The sequence below is a fragment of the Bos indicus x Bos taurus genome, chromosome 4 (genome assembly GCF_003369695.1).
Source record: "Bos indicus x Bos taurus breed Angus x Brahman F1 hybrid chromosome 4, Bos_hybrid_MaternalHap_v2.0, whole genome shotgun sequence".
Classification (NCBI taxonomy): Eukaryota; Metazoa; Chordata; class Mammalia; order Artiodactyla; family Bovidae; genus Bos; species Bos indicus x Bos taurus.
Window position 1 is genome coordinate 20,771,016 of NC_040079.1, and position 26,614 is coordinate 20,797,629.

General features: G+C 42.2%; 1 protein-coding gene across 2 annotated transcripts in view; it reads left to right on the forward strand.

Moving 5' to 3' along the window:
* LOC113891175 (solute carrier family 23 member 2-like) overlaps nucleotides 1–26,614 on the forward strand; it is an 85,114-nt gene that overhangs the window by 28,711 nt on the left and 29,789 nt on the right. For both annotated transcript variants that reach the window (XM_027538921.1, XM_027538920.1), the window contains exon 4: nucleotides 8,195–8,354. In XM_027538921.1, coding sequence (XP_027394722.1) covers nucleotides 8,195–8,354 — 160 coding nt within the window. The remainder of the gene's footprint in view (nucleotides 1–8,194; nucleotides 8,355–26,614) is intronic.

Here is a 26,614-nt window from a genome sequence, read left to right on the forward strand (position 1 = left end):
ACACAGTAGTTTACTGAGAGACCACGTGGGAGATAAATTTTGTAAGACCCTCCATATGGGAAAATATCTTGATCCTATTCTCATACTTGATTGATAACTTGGCTGGCTATAGAATTTTAGGTTGGAAAGTTTTTTTTTTTTTTTTCCAGAATTTTAAAATCACTGTTCCCTTGCCTTCTAGTTTCCAGTGTAGTTTTAGGAACTCCAGAGTCTTAGGCAACCTTCCCCCTTCTGCTCCAGAATTTTGTACAGGCCCACGTTGTGCTGAGTCTATTTAACTGAAAGAGATCCATTTAGTCATAGTGTCTAACATACAAGATTGACTATGATCATCCTACTGCTATATCCAATAAACAACTGTTCAACTAGGCTTGACTTTTGAGTGTCCTTGTTGGTCTGTCCAACATGACACAATGGACACATGAGTGTCCAATTTTAGCAAGAATCTTGCTCAATGCCTGTAGTGAGAATATCCATCCTCACTCTCTGATTGGGTTCCTCATTCTCCATCATCCCCAGGTGATGTCTCATCACCTTGTCCTGTCTTCATCCTGAATCCCCTCCTTATCCTGATGCTTCCTCTTAGTAATTTTCTATCCACTGAACCCCACCCTCCTCACTGGCTATGAATTCTCACGTTTCCTTGTCATATTGGGAGTTGAGCCTGATCTCTCTCCCCTATTACAAAATCCCATTGTAGTAGCCCCCTTGTAGTAAAGCCTGCCTTAACGTCTTTAACAAGTGTCATGTATACTATTTTTATGAAGTGCATGAGAACTCCGAGAGAAGGATTGAAGCTTAACTTCCCAATACTTCTGAAAGGTTAGCTGTTCCTACTTTATGGGCCCAAATGGAAGTATTCATATATACTAAGAGAGGAGAAAAATTACATAATCATTACCATAAACTGTTTAAGAAGTTTGTTCTTACCACATGTCCTCTTATCAATTGTTCTTATAACAAACATACTGGGTCACAATTTGGCCCCATGACCCATACTTTCTGATCAGGGCTCTGTATTTCCTAATTGAACCCTGCCACTGGCACCTCCCCCAGTATCAGCCTCCTCATACAGAGACAAAGCAGCATTGTGCTACACACCCTGCAATACTCTTGAGATAAGGATGAGAAAATGCTGTGTAACTTTAAAACACTATATAAGCTTAGATGTTGATAGTACCCCCACGGACACATATCTGTGGCTTTGACCACTTAAAATACCAATCCTATCAAATTTCTAAGGACTGTTTCTGAGACTAGATTTTGCAAGTTGTTGTAAAGGAAAATGGTGGGGAATGTTCTTCAGACTTGAACATACAGATGAGATAGTAAAGACTGAAGGGAAGGGGAGAATGGACAGGGAGAGTCTTAGGAAGCACATCTTAGAGAACCAACCTCCAAGAAATGGGAATGCCAGACAACAGCTTTAAAAACAAAACAAAACAAAAAAGCCCATACTATAATATCTGTTATTTAAGGAAACATTAAGAAAATGTTTTGGTATACAGACCTTTTCCAACTCTTTGCAACCCCATTACAGTCCATAGAATTCTCCAGGCCACAATACTGGAGTGGGTAGACTTTCCCTTCTCCAGGGGATCTTCCCAACCTAGGGATCAGACCCAGGTCTCCTGCATTGCAGGCAGATTTTTACCAGCTGAGCCACAAGGGAAGCCCAAGAATATTGGAGTAGGTAGTCTATCCCTTCTGCAGCAGATCTTCCTGACTCAGGAATCAAACCAGGGTCTCCTGCATTGCAGATGGATTCTTTACCAACTGAGCTATGGGGAAGTCCTCACATGACTGAAGCCAGGCTTCAACGTACGTGAACCGTGAAATTTCAGATGTTCCAACTGGATTTAGAAAAGGCAGAGGAACCAGAGATCATATTGCCAGTATTAGATGGATCATAGAGAAAGCAAGGGAATTCCAGAAAAACATCTGCTTCTGCTTCATTGACTACACTAAAGCCTTTGACTGTGTGGATCACAACAAACTGTGGAAAACTCTTCAAGAGATGGGAAGAACAGACCACCTTACCTGCCTCCTGAGAAACATGTATGCAGGTCAAGAAGTAACAGTTAGAACAGGATATGAAGCAATGGACTGCTTCCAAATTGGGAAAAAATTATGCAAAGGCTGTATACTATCACCCTGCTTATTTAACTTGTATGCAAAGTACATGATGTGAAATGCCAGGTTGGATGAAGGACAAGCTGGAATCAAGATCGACAGGAGAAATATCAATAACCTCAGATATGCAGATGACACCACCCTTTTTGCAGAAAGTGAAGAGGAATTAAAGAAACTCCTGATGAAAGTGAAAGAGGAGAGTGAAAAAGTTGGCTTAAAGCTCAACATTCAAAAAACTAAGATCATGGCATCAGGTCCCATCACTTCATGGCAAATAGATGGGGAAACAGTGGAAACAGTGGCAGACTTTATTTTCTGCAGATGGTGACTTGCAGCCATGAAATTAAAAGATACTTGCTACTTGGAAGAAAAGTTATAACCAACCTAGATAGCATATTAAAAAGCAGAGACATGACTTTGCCAACAAAGTCTGTCTAGTTAAAGCTATGGTTTTTCCAGTAGTCATGTATGGATGTGAGAGTTGGACCATAAAGAAGGTTGAGTGTTGAAGAACTAATGCCTTTGAACTGTGGTGTTGGAGAAGACTCTTGAGAGTCCCTTGGACTGCAAGGAGGTCAAACCAGTCCATCCTAAAGGAAATCAACCCTGAATAGTTTTTGGAAGGACTGATGCTTGAGATGAAGCTCCAGTACTTAGGGCACCTGATCCAAAAAGCCAACTCATTAGAAAAGACCCTGATGCTGGGAAAGATTGAGGGTAGGAGAAGGGGACGACAGAGGATGAGATGGTCGGATAGCATCACTGATTCAGTGGACATGAGTTTGAGCAACCTCTGGGAGTTGGTAATGGACAGGGAAGCCTGGCACGCTGCAGTCCATGGGGTCACAAAGAGTTGACATGATTGAGTGACTGAACTGACCGAGTGACCCTTTCCAGAAGTAACCACACATTTCAGGGGGAATAATAATGAAAATTATTCTATTCATTGAGCTCTTCCCCAGGCATCATGCTAATCACTTACATGTATTTTAACCTCACAGTTACTCCTTGGGAGATTACTACTATATTTTGTCAAAGAGGACACTGAGGCTTACAGAAGTTGGGCAACATGCCTTGGTCACACAGCTGATAAGACCAAGTCGTATTCAAACTTGCCTTTGGTCTATACCATGCTCTTAATTGGTGTTATAGCGCCATAGTGAAAAACCTCAAGACATCCTGGTTAACTCTATGACCTTGGGCTCCAGATCCATTATCTATAAAGCCAGGTTGGATATTCTCCAAATGGCCCTTCTATTTCTAAAGTGTTGAATTTTAAAAATCAACAATCTGTGGTTCACAAAAGAATTAGAAGGCACATGTATAATAATAGTGAGTCATATTCAAGGTAAAATTTTTAACATGAGATGAAATTAATTGTGAAATCAAAAGCAGTTCTGAGATACACATAAAAGTCACCATAAAAGGTAAAATGTATATAGAACAATGAAAGCCTTGTAGTGGTACTGAATGCATATATCTTAAACATGTACCAAGAAAGTGCATAAAAGGAAAACTAGTAGAAATGCAAGAAATATACATAGATCTCTGTCAAAAGAGTATCAGTAAGAAGTTATGAGCAAGGTGGTAATGCTCATAAAACAAGGTGGGGAGGGGGACAGGAATGGATGCAAAGTGGGATTGGAAGATCTGAGTATAGGAGAGGGAAGGAAGAATTTATGGATATGTGTGAATCTAACTGTAGGACATAGGAATCAGTTCATTTCAGTTCAGTCGCTCAGTAGTGTCCGACTCTTTGCGACCCCATGAAGTGCAGCACACCAGGCCTCCTTGTCCATCACCAACTCCTGGAGTTCATCCAAACCCACGTCCATCGAGTCAGTGATGCCATACAACCATCTCATCCTCTGTCATCCACTTTTCCTCCTGCCCCCAATCCCTCCCAGCATCAGAGTCTTTTCCAATGAATCAACTCTTCGCATGAGGTGGCCAAAGTACAGGAATTTCAGCTTTAGCATCATTCCTTCCAAAGAACACCCAGGACCGATCTCCTTTAGAATGGCTGCTTGGATCTCCTTGCAGTCCAAGGGACTCTCAAGAGTCTTCTCCAACACCACAGTTCAAAAGCATCAATTCTTTGGTGCTCAGCTTTCTTCACAGTGCAACTCTCACATCCATACATGACTACTGGAAAAACCATAGCCTTGACTAGACAGACCTTTGTTGGCAAAGTTATGTCTCTGCTTTTCAATATGCTATCTAGGTTGGTCATAACTTTCCTACCAAGGAGTAAGCGTCTTTTAATTTCATGGCTGCAATCACCATCTGCAGTGATTTTGGAGCCCCCAAAATTAAAGTCTGACACTGTTTCCACTGTTTCCCCATCTATTTCCCATGAAGTGATGGAACCGGATGCCATGATCTTCGTTTTCTGAATGTTGAGCTTTAAGCCAATTTTTTCACTCACCTTTTTCACTTTCATCAAGAGGCTTTTTTTTTTTAAGGACATAGGAATACACTCTAGTAAATTAATGGAAACAATTCATCTTGCTCTTGAACATAAAATGTATTTAGTAGTTTCTTAAAGGTAGAGGGAATTCCCTGGTTGTTCAGTGGTGAGGACTCAGTGCTTTTGATACAAGTTCCCTTGGTGGGAACTAAGATTCTGCAAGCTGAGAGGTGCAACCAAAAAAAAAATAAAATAAAAAAAATAAAGGGTAAAAAGTGCATCTATCATGTTAGTACATTATCCCAACTACATGTAATAATCTTGAAAAAAACAACATGAACAGAGTTAGACAAATGCTGAACTACTTGAAAATTTTGAAATATCCCTTAAATAAGTTCTAAGTTAAGGATATAATAACAGAAAATATTTTTTAAGTGAAAACAAATCTCACCATCAGTAAAACTGTTTTAAATATATTTTGGCAGTGTCTAATTTCTATGTAATGAGTAAAACAGTTTATAGACAGGGAAAAACAGACATAAAAATCACATCTTTTGTGACTTAATGAAATGCAAATTCACTTTTGTCAGGATTTCATTATATGCCTATTAAACTAAAAAAATGAAATGAGAAAACCCAATGTTGATAGATTTTGTAATACTAACCTTGGTGCTCGAGGGATAGAAGAGAAAACTAGACTTCTCTGCCCTCATGGAACCCAGTAATACTGAAATGGCTGAGGCCATGGTGGTATAGCAATGATGGATTGTTTATAACTGTAAACTGTTTAAAGAATCCCTGAGAGTGAGTTACTGTAAATGACTAGTTAGTATAAGGGCTAACCAGGAAATATGTAACTAGAATATAAGTGGGAATTTTGTCTCACTCACTGTGGTATTTCCAATACCTGACAACCAGTGCTTCCGACAGAGCAAGTCCTCAGTAAATATTTGTTGAATGAATGAAATGTGCATATGGAATTACAGCAAAAAACTGAAACACAAGTCTTGGATTACATACTGTCTGTACCTATGATATGCAAAGGTGTCTATGTTCATTTTAAAAGCTCAAAAGGGATTTTGCAATGATATAGCGTGTTTCCCTTCTCTGTCAAGATACTTATCTTCATAATTTCTATGAATGTTTAATTGAAGTATAATTAATTTACAATGGGAATTTACAAGAGGAACTAAAAAGCTTCTTGATGAAAGTGAAAGTGGAGAGTGAAAAAGTTGGCTTAAAGCTCAACATTCAGAAAACTAAGATCATGGCATCTGGTCCCATCACTTCATGGGAAATAGATGGGGAAACAGTGGAAACAGTGTCAGACTTTATTTTGGGGGGCTCCAAAATCACTGCAGATGGTGACTGCAGCCAGGAAATTAAAAGATGCTTACTCCTTAGAAAAAAAATTATGACTAACCTAGATAGCATATTGAAAAGCAGAGACATTACTTTGCCAACCAAGGTCCGTGTAGTCAAGGCTATGGTTTTTCCTGTGGTCATGTATGGATGTGAAAGTTGGACTGTGAAGAGGGCTGAGCGCTGAAGAATTGATGCTTTTGAACTGTGGTGTTGGAGAAGACTCTTGAGAGTCCCTTGCACTGCAAGGAGATCCAACCAGTCCATTCTGAAGATCAGCCCTGAGATTTCTTTGGAAGGAATGATGCTAAAGCTGAAACTCCAGTACTTTAGCCACCTCACTCGAAGAGATGAGTCATTGGAAAAGACCCTGATGCTGAGAGGGATTTGGGGCAGGAGGAGAAGGGGATGACAGAGGATGAGATGGCTGGATGGCATCACTGACTCGATGGACATGAGTCTGAGTGAACTCCAGGAGTTGGTGATGGACAGGGAGGCCTGGCGTGCTGCGATTCACAGGGTTGCAAAGAGTCAGACACGACTGAGCGACTGAACTGAACTGAATTTACAATGTTGTGTTACTTTCAAGTATATAGCAAATTGATTCAGTTATACATATATATATAAATGTATATTATATATAGATTCTCTTTTATTATAGATTATTATAAAATAAATTATAATTCCCTGTGCTATACAGAAGGTCGTTGTTGTTTACCTATTATATATGTATTAGTGTATACATGTTAATCCCAAATTCCTAATTTATCTCTCCCCACCATAATTTTTTTAACTAAAAAATCGTTCATACATACCCATTCCATCACCCATGTTTCCTGCCCTGTCTGTGCCATATATTCTAATCTCTTTTGGAGCCTTATGGGTCTAGATTTATGAATCTAGATCAGTTGTTCTCAACCCTGGCTGGTGTTAGAATCACCTGGAGGTCTAAGCTCTCTCCATGCCTGGGTGCACCCGTGAACTCATCTGAGGCTGATGCTCAGCCCTTGCTAGTTCCTATGTTCAGCCAGGACAAAATCCAGTTAGGCAGTAAAACTCTTTCGTATACTTTATATTTTCATTAAATAAAATGGGTTCGTTCTCAAGGAGACTCTTTAAGCTATCTTCGTGGAATCCTGATTTCAAAAGTACTCTTCTAGTATTGTTAAGAACAAGTATCTAAACTGGGTAAGGTATATATGACAAATGCAAGCAAGAGGCTAAGATCCTGTTCCACTCTCCCTCCGCACCAGTTCTATTATAATATGCAGGTGAGGAGACTAGGTCAGCCTTAACAGCTTCTGACCTTCTAGTAAGACAGGGTTATTGGAGGTTGACTTACCAGGCTATGTTCACCTTGAAGGGAGACAAGTCAGATGGACACTGCTGGAAGTTCTCACAGAGGCCAGAGTGAGACGCTGACCAGGAAGAAGGAAGGCTTGTGTGGGGGACATGCCCTGATAATGGACCTCAAGCATGTTCAGTCCATGTGATAGAAAGGAGCCTGGAGGTAGAGGTCTGGAATCACCTTTCATTTTTGAAGGCGAAAAGGAATCTGGCCACCCAGATTCTAGGCTGTGCATCTCTTGTCAGTGAGGGAACTTGACGTGTGTGCACTGTGCTTTGATCCTGGGGTCTGGGGAAGTTTCTCTGGGACTGAGGAAGACAGTGGCACCCACCAAACATGTTCCCTGAGCTCTGTGCTGCCCCAGATCATTTTCCAGTACGTGACTCTCTGCTCCTGGGCTCGCATCTCCAGGACTGGGATTAGGTCTGCTGATCATATCCTCCTCACCTCTCCTACCTGTCCAAAGTTTGGCAAATTCATGGATCTGACTTGGAGATTGATAGGAGTTCCCTCGGAGAAGGCAATGGCACCCCACTCCAGTACTCTTGCCTGGAAAATCCCATGGACAGAGGAGCCTGGTAGGCTGCAGTCCATGGGATCACAAAGAGTCAGACACGACTGAGTGACTTCACTTTCACTTTTCCCTTTCATGCATTGGAGAAGGAAATGGCAACCCACTCCAGTGTTCTTGCCTGGAGAATCCCAGGGACTGGGGAGCCTGGTGGGCTGCCATCTATGGGGTCGCATAGAGTCAGACACGACTGAAGTGACTTAGAAGCAGCAGCAGCAGCAGGAGGAGTTCCCTATAACTGAGAACTGCAGGACTCATATGTTGCCCTGAAACCAAGGGAGGACTTGGGATGAAAAGGCCTCTGCTGGGGCCAGTGACAGGCCAGTGTTAAAGGGGCTAATGGGTAACTGTCTCCTTTCCCCTCCTCCAGGCTGCCCATTCTCCAGGGAGGGACCTTTGCTTTCTTGGGACCCTCCCTGGCCATGCTGTCTCTTCCCACCTGGAAGTGCCCCGCGTGGACACTCAATGCCAGCCAGGTGAACACCAGCTCACCTGAATTCACTGAGGAATGGCAGAAGAGGATCCGAGAGGTATTGGGTTGAGGGGTGTGGTGTGAGGAATGGGGTGGTCCTCAAAAGGGGCTTCGGAGTTGACTCATTTTCTCAGCTCACTGCTAGGCAAGACTCCAAACTTTAAGACACTGGTCCTTGTTTAATTCAGTTGTGTCATTCAGGGAAAGAAACTGGTGGATTGAAGCAGGCTTTAAAGTTTGGCCATGCTCCTGGATAAGTTGAGCTGAGTGAGTGTTAGTTGCTCAGTCATGTCCGATTCTTTGCAACCCCCTGGACTGTAGCCCACCAGGCTCCTCTTTCCATGGAATTCCACAGGCAAGAATCCTGGAGTGGGTAGCCATGCCTTCCTCCAGGGAATCTTCCCAACCTAGGGATGGAATCCTGATCTCCTGCACTGCAGGAAGATTCTTTACACTCTGAGTCACCAGGAAGCCCATGCTCCAGGTTGGCTTATCTAAATGATAGATTAGGAAGCCAGCACACAGCCACACCCTCAGGGACAGTAGGCCTCATAGCTTCCAGACTCTAACATCCTCACCTGGCTTTGGAGGTGAGGTCAAGGATGGCTTATGGGTGGAATAATATATGAGAGGGAAGGTTGCCTGAGATTTCTGGGAAGTCCAATAATCTCCCTCCCAGCTTGACCTTAAATATGTAAGCCTGGAGTGGCTCAAAGGCCCCCCTCCTCTGGAGCAGGGGCAGAGTTACACAAACAGTATACGGGTGGGGTTCTTCTTGTTGTTCAGTCACACCGTCGTGACTTGCCGGGGTCCAGCCCCGGCTGATCCAGGGTATTCGAAGGAGAGACGGCATTGTCGACCTATTCAAATATTCATAAAAGATATAAAGAGTAATAGAATGAGGAGAGCTCAGTAGGAAAATTCAGTGGAGAAAAGAGGCTGAGTAGCTTGGTTTACGTGGAAAATCAATATAACCTGTGGCACCAGGTTAGCTCTGACCACAGAGGCCGCAGGCGCCGTCTGGAATAGCGGAAGGTGCCCCACCTTAGACACCTTCTCGAGTGGGTCTTAGAAGCCCAGGCAAATAAATGGTCGCAGAGGACCTCCGTGCTCCATATGGAGACTCAGCTGGAAATTAAGGAGAAGAATGACATGGGGAGACCAAGCTTTGGTGAACAAGGCCCGTAGCTTTATTTTCAACAGGGGCTTTTATACCCTAAGTTACACACAGAGGCTAATAGGGGATGCAAAGTCAGCAATCTTTGATCCTTATCAAAAACTAGGGTTTCTTTCCTGCAAATTTATCATATACAAATGGCTTAGGTGATTTACATCATCTTCTGGCCAGAAGGCCTATTAACATTTTATGGCTCTTGACAAAGGTTTGTCAACCGTAAGACTTATTTTCTCTAAGAGTAATTATTCTAAGGTTTGGCGCCATCCTCCGAAGGTGTTAGATAAAATTGCATTCCTATAGGGCAGAGGTGCAGTGGGTTTACAACAAAGGAAAGAATTTATTACCTTAAGGGTCTAAAGTTGCTAACACCAAGGCCACTACTTATTTTTTCTACATACTAACTATATTAATTAATACACATTCAAGGATACAATACAGGGGATGTGGAAACTTGGCAGCAAGCATTGGCTCATCAATGAAATCTTTTACTAGCTTTATTCTGACAGTTTCTAACTCTCTGAGAGGCTCTAAGCTATTTGAATATCTTAAGCTTCCCGTGCCTCTCGAGGCTGAGAGACTGTAAACAATCGTATGCACAGTTGTAGGAGTCCAGGTAAACTTGTCAGGCGAGTTAGAGAGCTATCTGAGGGGTTTAGATTTAAACACTCCTAATGCCCAGAAACTTTAATTGGAGCTGTAAGTTAACTCTTTGTCAGAGAGAGCGAGATGGTGGTGGGGGACAGCCCCCAGTAAAGTCAGAGGTGAGAGCACAAAGCAATAAAGTAGGCAGACTCTGGTTTTTTTGGGGTAGATACTCGAGAATATCCAGGGGGACTCCTGAGGCTCGATCCCGCCTTTGCGTATGCTGAGCCTCCTTCCTCATGACCTTTGTCCTGACTGGAGTGCCTCTCGCTGGCTCCTGGCAATGACTGACACTTTTTTACCCCATGGACTGCAGCACGCCAGGCCTCCCCATCCATCACCAACTCCCACAGTTGACTCAAACTCATGTCCATTGAGTGAGTGATGCCATTCAACCATCTCATCCTCTGTCCTCCGCTTCTCCTCCCACCTTCAATCTTTCCTAGCATCAGGGTCTTTTCAAATCAGTCAGTTCTTCACATCAGGTGGCCATAGTATTGGAGTTTCAGCTTCAGCATCAGTCCTTCCAAAGAATATTCAGGGTTGATTTCCTTTAGGATGGACTGGTTGGATCTCCTTGCAGTCCAGGGCACTCTCAAGAGTCTTCACCAACACCACAGTTCGAAGGCATTAGTTCTTCAACTCTCAGCCTTCGTTATGGTCCAACTCTTACATTCATATATGACTACTGGAAAAACCATAGCTTTGAGTAGATGGACCTTTGTTGACAAAGTCATGTCTCTGCTTTTTAATATGCTGTCTAGGTTGGTCATAGCTTTTCTTCCAAGGAGCAAGTATCTTTTAATTTCATGGCTGCAGTCACCATCTGCAGTGATTTTGGAGCCCAAGAAAATAAAGTCTGTCACTGTTTCCATTGTTTCCCCATCTATTAGCCATGAAGTGATGGAACCAGACGACACAATTTAGTTTTCTGAATGTTGAGCTTTAAGCCAGCTTTTTCACTCTCCTCTTTCACTTTCATCAAAAGGCTCTTTAGTTTCTCTTCGCTTTCCACCGTAAGTGTGGTGTCATCTGTATATCTGAGGTTATTAATATTCTCCTGGCACTCTTGAGTCCATTTGTGCTTCATCCAACCTGGCATTTCACAACATGTGCTTTGCATGTAAGTTAAATAAGCAGGGTGACAGTATACAGCCTTGACATACTCCTTTCTCAATTTGCAATCAGTCCATTGTTCCGTATCCGGTTCTAACTGTTGCTTCTTTTTTTTTTAAATTTTATTTTATTTTTAAACTTTACAATATTGTATTAGTTTTGCCAAATATCAAAATGAATCCGCCACAGGTATACCCGCGTTCCCCATCCTGAACCCTCCTCCCTCCTCCCTCCCCTACCCTCCCTCTGGGTCGTCCCAGTGCACCAGCCCCAAGCATCCAGTACCGTGCATCAAACCTGGACTGGCGACTCGTTTCATACATGATATTATATATGTTTCAATGCTATTCTCCCAAATCTCCCCACCCTCTCCCTCTCCCACAGAGTCCATAAGACTGATCTATACATCGGTGTCTCTTTTGCTGTCTCGTACACAGGGTTATTGTTACCATCTTTCTAAATTCCATATATATGTGTTAGTATACTGTATTGGTGTTTTTCTTTCTGGCTTACTTCACTCTGTATAATAGGTTCCAGTTTTATCCATCTCATTAGAACTGATTCAAATGTATTCTTTTTAATGGCTGAGTAATATTCCATTGTGTATATGTACCACAGCTTTCTTATCCATTCATCTGCTGATGGGCACCTAGGTTGCTTCCATGTCCTGGCTATTATAAACAGTGCTGCGATGAACATTGGGGTACACGTGTCTCTTTCCCTTCTGGTTTCCTCAGTGTGTATGCCCAGCAGTGGGATTGCTGGATCATAAGGCAGTTCTATTTCCAGTTTTTTAAGGAATCTCCACACTGTTCTCCATAGTGGCTGTACTAGTTTGCATTCCCACCAACAGTGTAAGAGAGTTCCCTTTTCTCCACACCCTCTCCAGCATTTATTGCTTGTAGACTTTTGGATCGCAGCCATTCTGACTGGCGTGAAATGGTACCTCATAGTGGTTTTGATTTGCATTTCTCTGATAATGAGTGATGTTGAGCATCTTTTCATGTGTTTGTTAGCCATCTGTATGTCTTCTTTGGAGAAATGTCTATTTAGTTCTTTGGCCCATTTTTTGATCAGGTCATTTATTTTTCTGGAGTTGAGCTGTAGGAGTTGCTTGTATATTTTGGAGATTACTTGTTTGTCCATTGCTTCATTTGCTATTATTTTCTCCCATTCTGAAGGCTGCCTTTTCACCTTGCTACTAGTTTCCTTTGATGTGCAGAAGCTTTTAAGTTTAATTAGGTCCCATTTGTTTATTTTTGCTTTTATTTCCAATATTCTGGGAGGTGGGTCATAGAGGATCCTGCTGTCATGTATGTCGGAGAGTGTTTTGCCTATGTTCTCCTTTAGGAGTTTTATAGTTTCTGGTCTTACGTTGAGATCTTTAATCCATTTTGAGTTTATTTTTGTGTATGGTGTTAGAAAGTGTTCTAGTTTCATTCTTTTACAAGTGGTTGACCAGTTTTCCCAGCACCACTTGTGAAAGAGATTGTCTTTAATCCATTGTATATTCTTGCCTCCTTTGTCAAAGATAAGGTGTCCATATGTGCATGGATTTATCTCTGGGCTTTCTATTTTGTTCCATTGATCAATATTTCTGTCTTTGTGCCAGTACCATACTGTCTTGATGACTGTGGCTTTGTAATAGAGTCTGAAGTCAGGTAGGTTGATTCGTCCAGTTCCATTCTTCTTTCTCAAGATCGCTTTGGCTATTCGAGGTTTTTTGTATTTCCATACAAATTGTGAAATTATTTGTTCTAGCTCTGTGAAGAATACCGTTGGTAGCTTGATAGGGATTGCATTGAATCTATAAATTGCTTTGGGTAGTATACTCATTTTCACTATATTGATTCTTCCAATCCATGAACATGGTATATTTCTCCATCTATTAGTGTCCTCTTTGATTTCTTTCACCAGTGTTTTATAGTTTTCTATATATAGGTCTTTAGTTTCTTTAGGTAGATATATTCCTAAGTATTTTATTCTTTCCATTGCAATGGTGAATGGAATTGTTTCCTTAATTTCTCTTTCGGTTTTCTCATTATTAGTGTATAGGAATGCAAGGGATTTCTGTGTGTTGATTTTATATCCTGCAACTTTACTATAATCATTGATTAGTTCTAGTAATTTTCTGGTGGAGTCTTTAGGGTTTTCTATGTAGAGGATCATGTCATCTGCAAACAGTGTGAGTTTTACTTCTTCTTTTCGAATTTGGATTCCTTTTATTTCTTTTTCTGCTCTGATTGCTGTGGCCAAAACTTCCAAAACTATGTGGAATAGTAATGGTGAAAGTGGGCACCCTTGTCTTGTTCCTAACTTTAGAGGAAATGCTTTCAATTTTTCACCATTGAGGATAATGTTTGCTGTGGGTTTGTCATATATAGCTTTTATTATGTTGATGTATGTTCCTTCTATTCCTGCTTTCTGGAGAGTTCTTATCATAAATGGATGTTGAATTTTGTCAAAGGCTTTCTCTGCATCTATTGAGATAATCATATGGTTTTTATTTTTCAATTTGTTAATGTGGTGTATTACATTGATTGATTTGCAGATATTGAAGAATCCTTGCATCCTTGGGATAAAGCCCACTTGGTCATGGTGTATGATCTTTTTAATGTATTGTTGGATTCTGATTGCTAGAATTTTGTTAAGGATTTTGCATCTATGTTCATCAGTGATATTGGCCTGTAGTTTTCTTTTTCTGTGGCGTCTTTGTCAGGTTTTGGTATTAGGGTGATGGTAGCCTCATAGAATGAGTTTGGAAGTTTACCTTCCTCTGCAATTTTCTGGAAGAGTTTGAGCAGGATAGGTGTTAGCTCTTCTCTAAATTTTTGGTAGAATTCAGCTGTGAAGCCGTCTGGACCTGGGCTTTTGTTTGCTGGAAGATTTCTGATTACAGTTTCAATTTCCGTGCTTGTGATGGGTCTGTTAAGATTTTCTATTTCTTCCTGGTCTAGTTTTGGAAAGTTGTACTTTTCTAAGAATTTGTCCATTTCTTCCATGTTGTCCATTTTATTGGCATGTAATTGTTGATAGTAGTCTCTTATGATCCTTTGTATTTCTGTGTTGTCTGTGGTGATCTTTCCATTTTCATTTCTAATTTTATGGATTTGATTTTTCTCCCTTTGTTTCTTGATGAGTCTGGCTAATGGGTTGTCAATTTTATTTATCCTTTCAAAGAACCAGCTTTTGGCTTTGTTGATTTTTGCTATGGTCTCTTTTGTTTCTTTTGCATTTATTTCTGCCCTAATTTTTAAGATTTCTTTCCTTCTACTAACCCTGGGGTTCTTCATTTCTTCCTTTTCTAGTTGCTTTAGGTGTAGGGTTAGGTTATTTATTTGACTTTTTTCTTGTTTCTTGAGGTATGCCTGTATTGCTATGAACTTTCCCCTTAGGACTGCTTTTACAGTGTCCCACAGGTTTTGAGTTGTTGTGTTTTCATTTCCATTCGTTTCTATGCAAATTTTGATTTCTTTTTTGATTTCTTCTGTGATTTGTTGGTTATTCAGCAGGGTGTTGTTCAGCCTCCATATGTTGGAATTTTTAATAGTTTTTCTCGTGTAATTGTGATCTAATCTTACTGCATTGTGGTCAGAAAAGATGCTTGGAATGATTTCTATTTTTTTGAATTTACCAAGGCTAGATTTATGGCCCAGGATGTGATCTATCCTGGAGAAGGTTCCACGTGCACTTGAGAAAAAGGTGAAATTCATTGTTTTGGGATGAAATGTCCTATAGATATCAATTAGGTCTAACTGGTCTATTGTATCGTTTAACGTTTGTGTTTCCTTGTTAATTTTCTGTTTAGTTGATCTATCCATAGGTGTGAGTGGGGTATTAAAGTCTCCCACTATTATTGTGTTATTGTTAATTTCTCCTTTCATACTTGTTAGCATTTGTCTTACATATTGTGGCGCTCCCGTGTTGGGTGCATATATATTTATAATTGTTATATCTTCTTCTTGGATTGATCCTTTGATCATTATGTAGTGACCATCTTTGTCTCTTTTCACAGCCTTTGTTTTAAAGTCTATTTTATCTGATATAAGTATTGCTACTCCTGCTTTCTTTTGGTCCCTATTTGCATGGAAAATCTTTTTCCAGCCCTTCACTTTCAGTCTGTATGTGTCCCCTGTTTTGAGGTGGGTCTCTTGTAGACAACATATGTAGGGGTCTTGTTTTTGTATCCATTCAGCCAGTCTTTGTCTTTTGGTCGGGGCATTCAACCCATTTACATTTAAGGTAATTACTGATAAGTATGATCCCATTGCCATTTACTTTATTGTTTTGGGTTCGAGTTTATACACCCTTTTTGTGTTCCCTGTCTAGAGAATATCCTTTAGTATTTGTTGGAGAGCTGGTTTGGTGGTGCTGAATTCTCTCAGCTTTTGCTTCTCTGAGAAGCTTTTGATTTCTCCTTCATATTTGAATGAGATCCTTGCTGGGTACAATAATCTGGGCTGTAAGTTATTTTCTTTCATCACTTTAAGTATGTCTTGCCATTCCCTCCTGGCTTGAAGAGTTTCTATTGAAAGATCAGCTGTTATCCTTATGGGAATTCACTTGTGTGTTATTTGTTGTTTTTCCCTTGCTGCTTTTAATATTTGTTCTTTGTGTTTGATCTTTGTTAATTTGATTAATATGTGTCTTGGGGTGTTTTGCCTTGGGTTTATCCTGTTTGGGACTCTCTGGGTTTCTTGGACTTGGGTGATTATTCCCTTCCCCATTTTAGGGAAGTTTTCAACTATTATCTCCTCAAGTATTTTCTCATGGTCTTTCTTTTTGTCTTCTTCTTCTGGGACCCCTATGATTCGAATGTTGTAGCATTTAATATTGTCCTGGAGGTCTCTGAGATTGTCCTCATTTCTTTTAATTCGTTTTTCTTTTATCCTCTCTGATTCATTTATTTCTACCCTTTTATCTTCTAATTCACTAATCCTATCTTCTGCCTCTGTTATTCTACTATTTGTTGCCTCCAGAGTGTTTTTAATTTCATTTATTGCATTATTCATTTTATATTGACTCTCTTTTATTTCTTCTAGGTCCTTGTTAAACCTTTCTTGCATCTTCTCAATCTTTGTCTCCAAGCTATTTATCTGTGATTCCATTTTGATTTCAAGATTTTGGATCAATTTCACTATCATTATTCGGAATTCTTTATCAGGTAGATTCCCTATCTCTTCCTCTTTTGTTTGGTTTGGTGGGCTTTTATCCTGTTCCTTTATCTTCTGGGTATTCCTCTGTCTCTTCATCTTGTTTAAACTGCTGAGTTTGGGGTGTCCTTTCTGTATTCTGGCAGTTTGTGGAGTTCTCTTTATTGTGGCGTTTCCTCACTCTGTGTGGGTTTGTACAGTGGCTTGTCAAGGTTTCTTGGTTAGGGAAGCTTGTGTCGGTGTTCTGGTGGGTGGAGCTGTATTTCTTCTCTCTCCTTTCGAAGACTTGGGTTGCTTTTCTGGGTGCCTGATGTCCTCTGCCGGCTTTCAGAAGTTGTTTTGTGTAATTTACTCGGTGTTTAAATGTTCTTTTGATGAATTTGTGGGGGAGAAAGTGTTCTCCCCGTCCTACTCCTCCGCCATCTTAGCTCCTCCTCCTAACTGTTGCTTCTTGACTTGCATACAGGTTTCTCAGGAGGTAGGTAAGGTGGTCTGGTATTCCCATCCCTTGAAGAATTTCCCACAGTTTGTTGTGATCCACACAGTCAAAGTTTCTAGTGTAGTCAATGAAGCAGAAGTAAGATGTTTTTCTGGAATTCCCTTGCTTTCTCTATGACCCATCTAATATTGGCAATATGATTTCTGGTTCCTATGCCTTTTCTAAATCCAGCTTGAACATCTGGAAGTTCATGGTTCATGCACTGCTGAAGCCTGACTTGAAGGATTTTGAGCATTACCTTGCTAGCATGTAAAATGAGTGCAGTTGTGGGGGATGGCTTGAACATTCTTTGGCATTGCCCTTCTTTGGGATTGAAATGAAAACTGACCTTTTCCAGTCCTTCTAGTACAAGGTAGTTTGCTCAGGCATTACTCTAGCCCTCACTTACTGTCTTAGTGTGCCTGCCCCAGGCTCACTAGGACTGGACCAAAGGCATTCCAAAATTCAGGGCTATGGACCTAGAGCAGAGTCTGTTAGTAGATATCCCTGGGAGTCTAGCTGACAAGCCTTAGTGAAGCCAGGGTCCATCCAGCATCCCACCCAGTCCAAGTTCAGCACCCTCATGGCTGCAGTAAGGGTCACATCCTCAGAACGTGACAGATGAAGGAAGAGGGAATACAGAGGAGACACATTCCTAACAAGATTCCTATTCTTACCCAAGTGTGACCAATGAGAGGGAATAGAATTGACAAAACACTCCAATGGGGGGTGGGGCGGAGGGACAATGATGTAAGTCCTGATCTGACTCCAAAGGCCTGAGAACCAGGAGTGCTGATGTCTGGGGGCAGGAGAAGACAGAAGTCTCAGCTCAAGCAGCAAGCGAAAATGTTCTTCCTCTGCCTTTTGGTTCTGCTGAGTCCCTCAAAGGATTGGATGGCACTCATTCACGTTGGGTGGGCTTCCCTGGTGCCACTAATGGTAAAGAACCCGACTGCCAGTGCAGGAGACATAAGAGACATGGGTCCAGTCCCTGGGTCAAGAAGATCCCCTGGAGAAGAGCACGCCAGTATTCTTGCCTGGAATATAACCAGTACAAACCAGCTCCAAAATTCTTGCCTGGAGAATCCCGTGAACAGAGGAGCCTGGCAGACTGCTTTCCATTGAGTCACAAAAACTCTGACATGACTGAAGTGATTTAACAGAGAGAGATACTCATTTTGGGTAGGGCCATCTGCTTCATTCACTTCACCAATTCAAATACTAATCTCTTCTGGAAACACCACAGAAATAATGTTTTATCAGCTGTCTGGGCATCCTTCAGTCCAGTTGACATATAAAGTTCACCATCACATTGTGTATATGTTCCACTTTAGTAAACACTAGGAGAAGGCAATGGCACCCCACCCCAGTACTCTTGCCTGGAAAATCCCATGGACGGAGGATCCTGATGTGCAAAGTCCATGGGGTCGCTAAGAGTCGGACACGACTGAGCGACTTCACTTTCACTTTTCACTTTCGTGCGTTGGAGAAAGAAATGGTAACCCACTCCAGTGTTCTTGCCTGGAGAATCCCAGGGACGGGGGAGCCATGTGGGCTGCCATCTTGGGGTCGCACAGAGTCAGACACGACTGAAGCGACTTAGCAGCAGCAGCAGCAAATACATTTCTGAAATGGATGTTCCAGTTTACCCTCCTGCCAGCATCATATGTGAGTCCCAGTTACTCCACAATCTCACCAACATTTTCTAGCTTTTTCATGTTAGCCACTCTACTGAGTGCATTATGGTAAACTTGTATCATTCTTTTATGATGCTATTGAATGACATAGAATTAACTGTAATTGTCCTCATCTTATAGGTCTATTTGAACACCTGGACTCATTTCTGCTCCTATGCTTGCCACATTAACAGGTGTGTTTGTGTGTGTGTGTATGTGTGTGTCTGCTCAGTCGTGTATGATTCTTTGTGACCCCGTGGACTGTAGCCTGCCAGGCTCCTCTGTGCATGAAATGTTCCAGGCAAGAATACTGGAGTATGTTGCCATTTCCTAAACCAGCAGATCTTCCCGACCTAGAGATCAAACCCGAGTCTCTTGCATCTCCTTCATTGGCAGGCAGAGTCTTTACTACTGCTCCACCTGAGAAGCCCTTTAACCAGTGACTAGACATTACTTTGCCAACAAAGGTACATCTAGTCAAGGCTATGGTTTTTCCTGTGGTCATGTATGAATGTGAGAGTTGGACTGTGAAGAAAGCTGAGTACCGAAGAATTGATGCTTTTGAACTCTGGTGTTGGAGAAGACTCTTGAGAGTCCCTTGGACTGCAAGGAGATCCAACCAGTCCATTCTGAAGGAGATCAGTTCTGGGTATTCTTTGGAAGGAATGATGCTAAAGCTGAAACTCCAGTACTTTGGCCACCTCATGCAAAGGGTTAACTCATTGGAAAAGACTCTGATGCTGGGAGGGATTGGGGGCAGGAGGAGAAGGGGACGACAGAGGATGAGATGGCTGGATGGCATCACTGACTCGATGGACATGAGTCTGAGTGAACTCCGGGAGTTGGTGATGGACAGGGAGGCCTGGCGTGCTGCGGTTCATTGAGTCTCACAGAGTCGGACACGACTGAGCGACTAAACTGAAAAGCGAGTTCAATATAATATAGATTTTGTTATTTATCATTATTTCTATGACTTTCATTTCATCAAGTATCATGTAAATCACCTGTGAGCTCATAGTTAGTCTATAACCTGTCTATGACCTTTTAATCTCAAAGTTCACACAGACCACGTCCTAAATATGCCAGCATCACTGTAGGTACTGGCTACTTTCACAGTGTTCATTCCTTGTTGTCTATTCAGTACAGCCCAGTATACTTTGGGTCTAGCTTTATTAGATGTGTTTCAGTTTCATAGAATCAACTATGATGCCAGCACCCCTCATCCCAGATTGAAGATGTATCTAGAAGTATGACTAAGAAATCATTTTCTTATTCCCATTTAAACACAATGGGCAAAAGTAGCATTATTTGATGCAAGATTTGGTGACTCCAATTCTTTCTGCCACCATGTTTTTCTTTTTTCCCACGATGAGCCCTTCTCAACCCATTTTCTTGCTCCTAGAGGGGGTTTTGAGTTTTTCTCCCCTAACTTTTAATTAGTGGGCAGGAAAAATAACATTGCTAAACCTTCCTTTGTGTGTCCTTTCCCAAGGTACTTTCACATGATTTAATAAATATATTGTCACTGGATTCTTTCCACTGGGTAGGATGCATGTCTTCTTCTGAAAAACACCAGACTTTCCAATCCTGCCCATAAATACCATCCGAATACCAGCAAGTCAAATTAAATTGATTCTAGTATTCCATCTTAAGGAACACAACCAAAGCTCTAGTCCTGGGAAAATAAGATTTCTTTACCCTCTGCTCCAACTGCTCCACTGGTGACTCACTTTTATGCCCCATTTTCAGCTTGATCTTGAGCTTACACTGTGTTACCCTGCAAAGCCTGCCCTTCTGTCTTTGTCACCCACATTTTATTGCTTCAAGCACATATTCTAATTTTGCTGTAATTTTACTGCTTTGGGGTGAAGTGTCATGAAATATGGAGAAGGCAATGGCACCCCACTCCAGTACTCTTGCCTGGAAAATCCCATGGACGGAGGAGCCTGGTAGGCTGCAGTCCATGGGGTCAGGAAGAGTCGGACACGACTGAGCGACTTCACTTTCACTTTTCCCTTTCATGCATTGGAGAAGGAAATGGCAACCCACTCCAGTATTCTTGCCTGGAGAATTCCAGGGACAGGGGAGCCTGGTGGGCTGCCGTTTATGGGGTCGCACAGAGTCAGACACGACTGAAGCCACTTAGCAGCAGCAGAAGCAGTCATGAAATATGAAAAGATCAGTGGATATTGTATTTCTTGCTCCATTCCTGTCATGTTCATGCTATGAAAAGTGATCCTTGGGCTGTTTATAAGTTGACCTTCATGGTGATTTCAGTCTGGGTGGCTAGTCTCTATATCGTAGCCTGTGCCAGGGCTTCAGTGATAGGATAAGCAAAGTTCAAATCAGAAACACTGTACATACTAGGTTTTTCTTGTTGTTCAGTCAGTAAGTCATGTCTGACTCTGGGACCCCATGGGCTGCAGCAGGCCAGGCTTCCCTGTCCTTCACTGTCTCCTGGAGTTTGCTGAAACTCATGTCCATTGAGTTGGTGATGCCATCCAACCATCTCATCCTCTGTCACCCACTTTTCCTCCTGTCCTCAATTTTTCCCCAGCATCAGGACCTTTTCCAATGAGTCAGCTCTTCATATCAGGTGGCCGAAGTATTGGAGTTTCAGCTTCCAATGAATATTCAGGGTTGATTTCCTTTAGGATTGACTGGTTTGATCTCCTTGCTGTCCAAGGGACTCTCAAGAGTCTTCTCCAGCACCACAGTTCTCCAGAACCACCAGGTTTTTAAAGAGTGTTAAAAACCTTCCCTACTCTGTGGACTGTCCAGTTCAGGCAGCCTACCAGCTCTGTGATGGGCCATTTATCCTCATGTTCTCCCACTAGAGGCACCTGTGCCCAACACTGTCATCAATCAATCAATCATTGTCATCAATCTGGATCATCCTGGGAGACACAAACAATGTCAGATAGAGATGGAGATTGTGCAGTTTCTGAGCCCACGTGTGGGTGGCTTGTGACCCGAGGTGTCATCTCCTGGACCATAGTGACTACATTCAAAGTCATACTTCCCTCCTCTTTTTTAAGACACAGGGATATTGATATGAACCACCAGCATTTGAGATTTGACTATTAAGTCCTGTCCCATAAAAGGTGAAATTTCAGTACAGCCTCTATGACCAACTTGCCAGACCAAAGTGCTAGTCCATTGGCTTCAGCTTGAGAATCTAAAATTCTAAAGGGATGATTCTAGGTAATTTCATGTCCTCTGCCACATCACACACATTGTTCATTGGCTGGACTTAGACTTGCCTTCCTTCTCCATCAAAGCCCTTCCACTGAAATGTTACACTCTTTCAGTCTCAGTCTTTCTCAAGTGGATGAGCAGCACCTTCAGCAAGACTGCAACTTGCTTTTTGAATTCAAAGACCCACATAGTGAGATCCAAATCTTGGTTGCTCGAGTTAGATTATCTTGTGAAGTAGTGCCCACCCAGGGAAGGCAGGACTGTCACTTATTCATGGATCCTATGAACTGCTCCTTGTTTAACTGTGTTTTCTTCTCCTGAATGTAACTATTTCCTTTAATCAGCAAGTTCTGTTGATGAGACTTAATATGCGTGCACGCCCCTTCCTTATTTGAATGTCTTTCTGACATCATTCAAGATATCATTGAGATTTCTGATCTTGGAGTTATTTGGTTCCAGTCACTAGTGCTCTAATTCCAAACAGTGCTGAGTAGCAGACTAGTTAGGAATGGCCTTTCAGAAGGAGAGTGGCTGAGTAGCTCCTTTGGTCCACCTCTGCACCAAATGCCCCACTCAGAGCTGAAGCATCTGGCATCTGCCAGGGTCAGCCCTCTTTCGGCGTGGACTCAACCACCAACACTTCTGTTATCTCAGGAGTGCTGTGCTGGTTGGGATGCTGGTCTGAGACCAGTCTGAGCCATAACTTGTGAATTTCAGCCAGAACTTTCTGCTGTTCTTCCCTTTCAAAAACAGCCTTTCTGCACATGCCTGTGCTCTGATGTGCAGTCCAAGAGTACACCAGATGTGATGTACTTCAGTGATCTATCAAGTCCTTGTGCTTCCTTTCTTTTCTCAAGGTGGACTCAGAGTTAACAGGGGGTTTTAGTATTTAATAAACTTTTCCATGTACCTCTAGACCAAGACATACCTAAGGATTTCACTTGTCAAGCTGGTGGGCCCTGGATTTTTGCCAGGTCAATTGGCTAACCTTCAAATGCCTTTTGTTGAACTACTTTTTTCAAAGCAGGGTGTATTTCTTGTTCAGTGCAGCCTATTTGTATTATATCATCAATAGCATGAATCACAAAACACATGTGGTTTGAGGTTTGGTTTTGTTTCTACTCTCCCCCAGGGAGGCAATACTTGGCTTTGGTAAATGCAAATTAAAACTAAGCAAACTACAGATGGTGACTGCAGCCATGAAATTAAAAGACGCTTAGTCCTTGGGAGGAAAGTTATGACCAACCTAGATAGCACATTGAAAAGCAGAGACATTACTTTGCCACCAAAGGTACGTCTAGTCAAGGCTATGGTTTTTCCAGTGGTCATGTATGGATGTGAGAGTTGGACTGTGAAGAAGGCTGAGCCCCGAAGAATTGATGCTTTTGAACTGTGGAGTTGGAGAAGACTCTTGAGAGTCCCTTGGACTGCAAGGAGATCCAACAGGTCCATTCTGTAGAAGATTAGCCCTGGGAGTTCTATGGAGGGAATGATGCTGAAGCTGAAACTCCAGTACTTTGGCCACCTCATGCGAAGAGTTGACTCATTGAAAAAGACTCTGATGCTGGGAGTGATTGGGGGCAGGAGGAGAAGGGGATGACAGAGGATGAGATGGCTGGATGGCATCACTGACTTGATGGACGTGAGTCTGAGTGAACTTCGGGAGGTGGTGATGGACAGGGAGGCCTGGCATGCTGTGATTCATAGGGTCGCAAAGAGTCCAGACACGACTGAGCGACTGAACTGAACTGAAAGAATAAGAAGTGGAAATTTTAATTAACTATCAAGTTAAGAAAAAAAGGGGGGGATTTTATTCGAGCCAAACTGAGGATTATAACCCAGGGAGCAGATTGTCAGGAAGCTCTGGGAACTGTTTCACCTGTTAGAAGTCAAAAGCATAGTCATATACATTTTTGAGAAAAAGGATTGTCACGCGAGTGTATGTTCCTCGGTTCTTTGTCTCGTCACAACAAAGATTTGGAGCAATGGACATTAAAGCCCTCGGCACATCACAGCTCTCGGGTCTTGGTCAAACCGTGTTACAGTTCTTAGGCAAATCAGTGTTACAGCTCCATTTTATTTATAAGATAGCAGGAGAATCCAAGACTTGAAGAGAAGAGAGTGGAGGAGTGCGTGGGGAGGGAGAAAGAGAGAGAGAGAGAGAGAGCGGGTGCACGTGGGAGAGAGAGTCCGTGGGAAAGCGCTTTGGCTCCTCCTTTTATGTTTTTTTCCTCCACCTGGGCCTGCCCTATGCAAACTGGGCTTAGCCAGGAGTGCTGTTTGTTCTGTTTGTTCTGCCTGAAGTCTTCACTCTGGTCCTCGGACCTTCCTTGTCTTTTAGCCACCGCCATTTTGGACTCCTTTTCCCTATTCTACCTACCTAACAGGATCATATGTTAAAATGACATACTGATATTTCATGTAAAGTTCACCAGGGATACATTGTCCAGGTAAGCACATAGAAGGGAACAGCAGGTCACCATGACTCCCAACAGAGCTGAGAAAGAACACTGTTCTTTCAAGAAGTTACATTGCTACAACCTAGAGGGGTAGGATGAGCAGGAAGATGGGAGAGAGGTTCAAGAGGGAGGGAACATATGTATACCTATGGCTGATTCATGTTGATGTTTGGCAGAAGCCAACACAATTCTGTAAAGCACTAATCCTTCAATTAAAAGATAAATAAAAAATTAAAGAAGTTACATTGTTAACATCAGAAGAAGAAAAAAAAAAAAAAAAAACACTGCTTTACAGTTTATCTGGCCCATCCATCTTTGAAGAGCTCCGGTTAATGTGTAATGTGGGTGGACACTGCATTTTAGGGAGGGAGGAGGCCCAAATAAACAGAAGGAATTTAATATTTAGTTTTTTTTCTTGTCTTTCTTTTTTGTTGTTGTTCAGTCGCTCAGTTGTGTCTGACTCTGTGACCCCATGGACTGCAGCATGCAGGCTTCCCTGTCCTTCACCATCACCCAGAGTTTGCTCAAACTCATGTCCATTGAGCTGGTGATGCCATCCATCCATCTCATCCTCTGTCTTCCCCTTCTCCCCCTGCCTCCAATCTTTCCCAGCATCAGGGTCTTTTCCAGTGTGTCAGATCTTCGCATCAGGTGACCAAAGGATTGGAGCTTCAGCTTCAGCTTCAGCATCAGCCTTTCCAATGAATATTCAGGATTTCTTTCTTTTATATATCCTAGTTTGATCTCTTTGCAGTCCAAGAGGCTCTCAAGAATCTTTTCCAGCACCACAGTTCAAAAGTATCAATTCTTTGGTGCTGAGCCTTCTTTATGGTCCAGCTCTCACATCCATACATGACGACTGGAAAAATCACAGTTTGACTATACGGACCTTTGTTGGCAAAGTAATGTCTCTGCTTTTTTAATATACTGTCTGTTTGTTTGCTTTTTTATAAAGTTTGTTATAGCTTTTCTTCCAAGGAGCAATCATCTTTTATATTTAATTTTTTTTCTTGTCTGCCTTAAAATATGAATTTTATTTCATCAGTTTCTTTACCCTGATCTGCTAGATGCCAGGGGCACGACTTCCCTTTCACTTAGACTTACTGAGAACTGCCGGGGTCCAGCCGCAGTGGAGTCAGGGGTTTCGAAGGGGAGAGGGCATCGGCGATTAGGAAACAACAGCTTATTTAAATGTTAATTAAAGATATAAAGAGTGGTTAAATAAGGATAGCTCAGTGAGGAAATTCAGTGGAGAAAAGAGGCTGAATAATTCAGCCAGAAGGTGAGAGAAAGAACGACATGGGGAGACCAAGCTTCGGTGAACAAGGCCTGCACTTTATTTTCCAAAATAGTTTTTATACCTTAAGTTATGCATAGAGGATAATGCAGGAAGGGGTAGAGTCATGCAGTAAGCCAGGCTTTCTTCCTGCAAACTTATCATATGCACAATTTAGGTGATTTGCATCATCTTCTGGCCTGGAGGCCTGTTAACATTTTAAGACCCTTTCTTCAGAAAACTTATTTTTCTCTAAAGGTGATTAGTCAGGCGCCACCCTCCAAAAGCATTAGATAAAGTTGCATTCCTATAGGGCAAAGGTGTGGTGGAGTATAACAAGAAAAAGAATTAACTCAAGGGTCCAAGGTTACAAACATTAAAGCTACTACTTACACCAATTATATTAATCAATACACTGGTAGGGACACAACAGGTAAGGGATATGGAAACTTAGCAGCAAACATTGGCCCAACAAGTGAAAAACCCTTCACCAGTACAATTTCTAATCAATCTTTTAACTGCTCAAAGGAATCTGTATTTAGACAGTTTAGAACATCTCACGCCTCTCAGGGTTGTGAACTAAAACACTCTTGTCACGCCCAGGACAGCCCCCCATAAAGTCAGAGGTGTAGGTGAGAGCACAAAGCAGTAAAGTAGGCAGACTCTGGTTTTGGGGGTAGATACTCGAGAATTTCCAGGGGGACTCCTGAGGCTCGATCCCGCCTTTGCGTATGCCGAGCCTCCTTCCTCATGACCTTTGCCACGGGCGGAGCTCCTGCTTCCGGCAGAGAACTATAATTCCTTTTTTTTAAAACTTATTTTTGGCTGGGCTGGGCCTTTGTCGCTGCACATGGGCAAGTGGGGGCTACTCTCTAGTTGTGGTGCATGGGCTTCTCCTTTCAGTGGCTTCTCTTGTTGCGGAGCATGGGCTCCAGGGTACCTGGGCTTCAGTGGGTGAGGCACGTGGGATCAGTAGGTGCAGCTCCCGGGCTCTAGAGCACAGGTTCAATAGTTGTGGCCCATGGGCTTAGTTGCTCTGCGGCATGTGGGATCTTCCTGGATCAGGGATGGAACCCATGTGTCCTGCACTGGCAAGTGGATTCTTTGTCACTGAGGGACCAGGGAAGACCCAAGCACTATAAT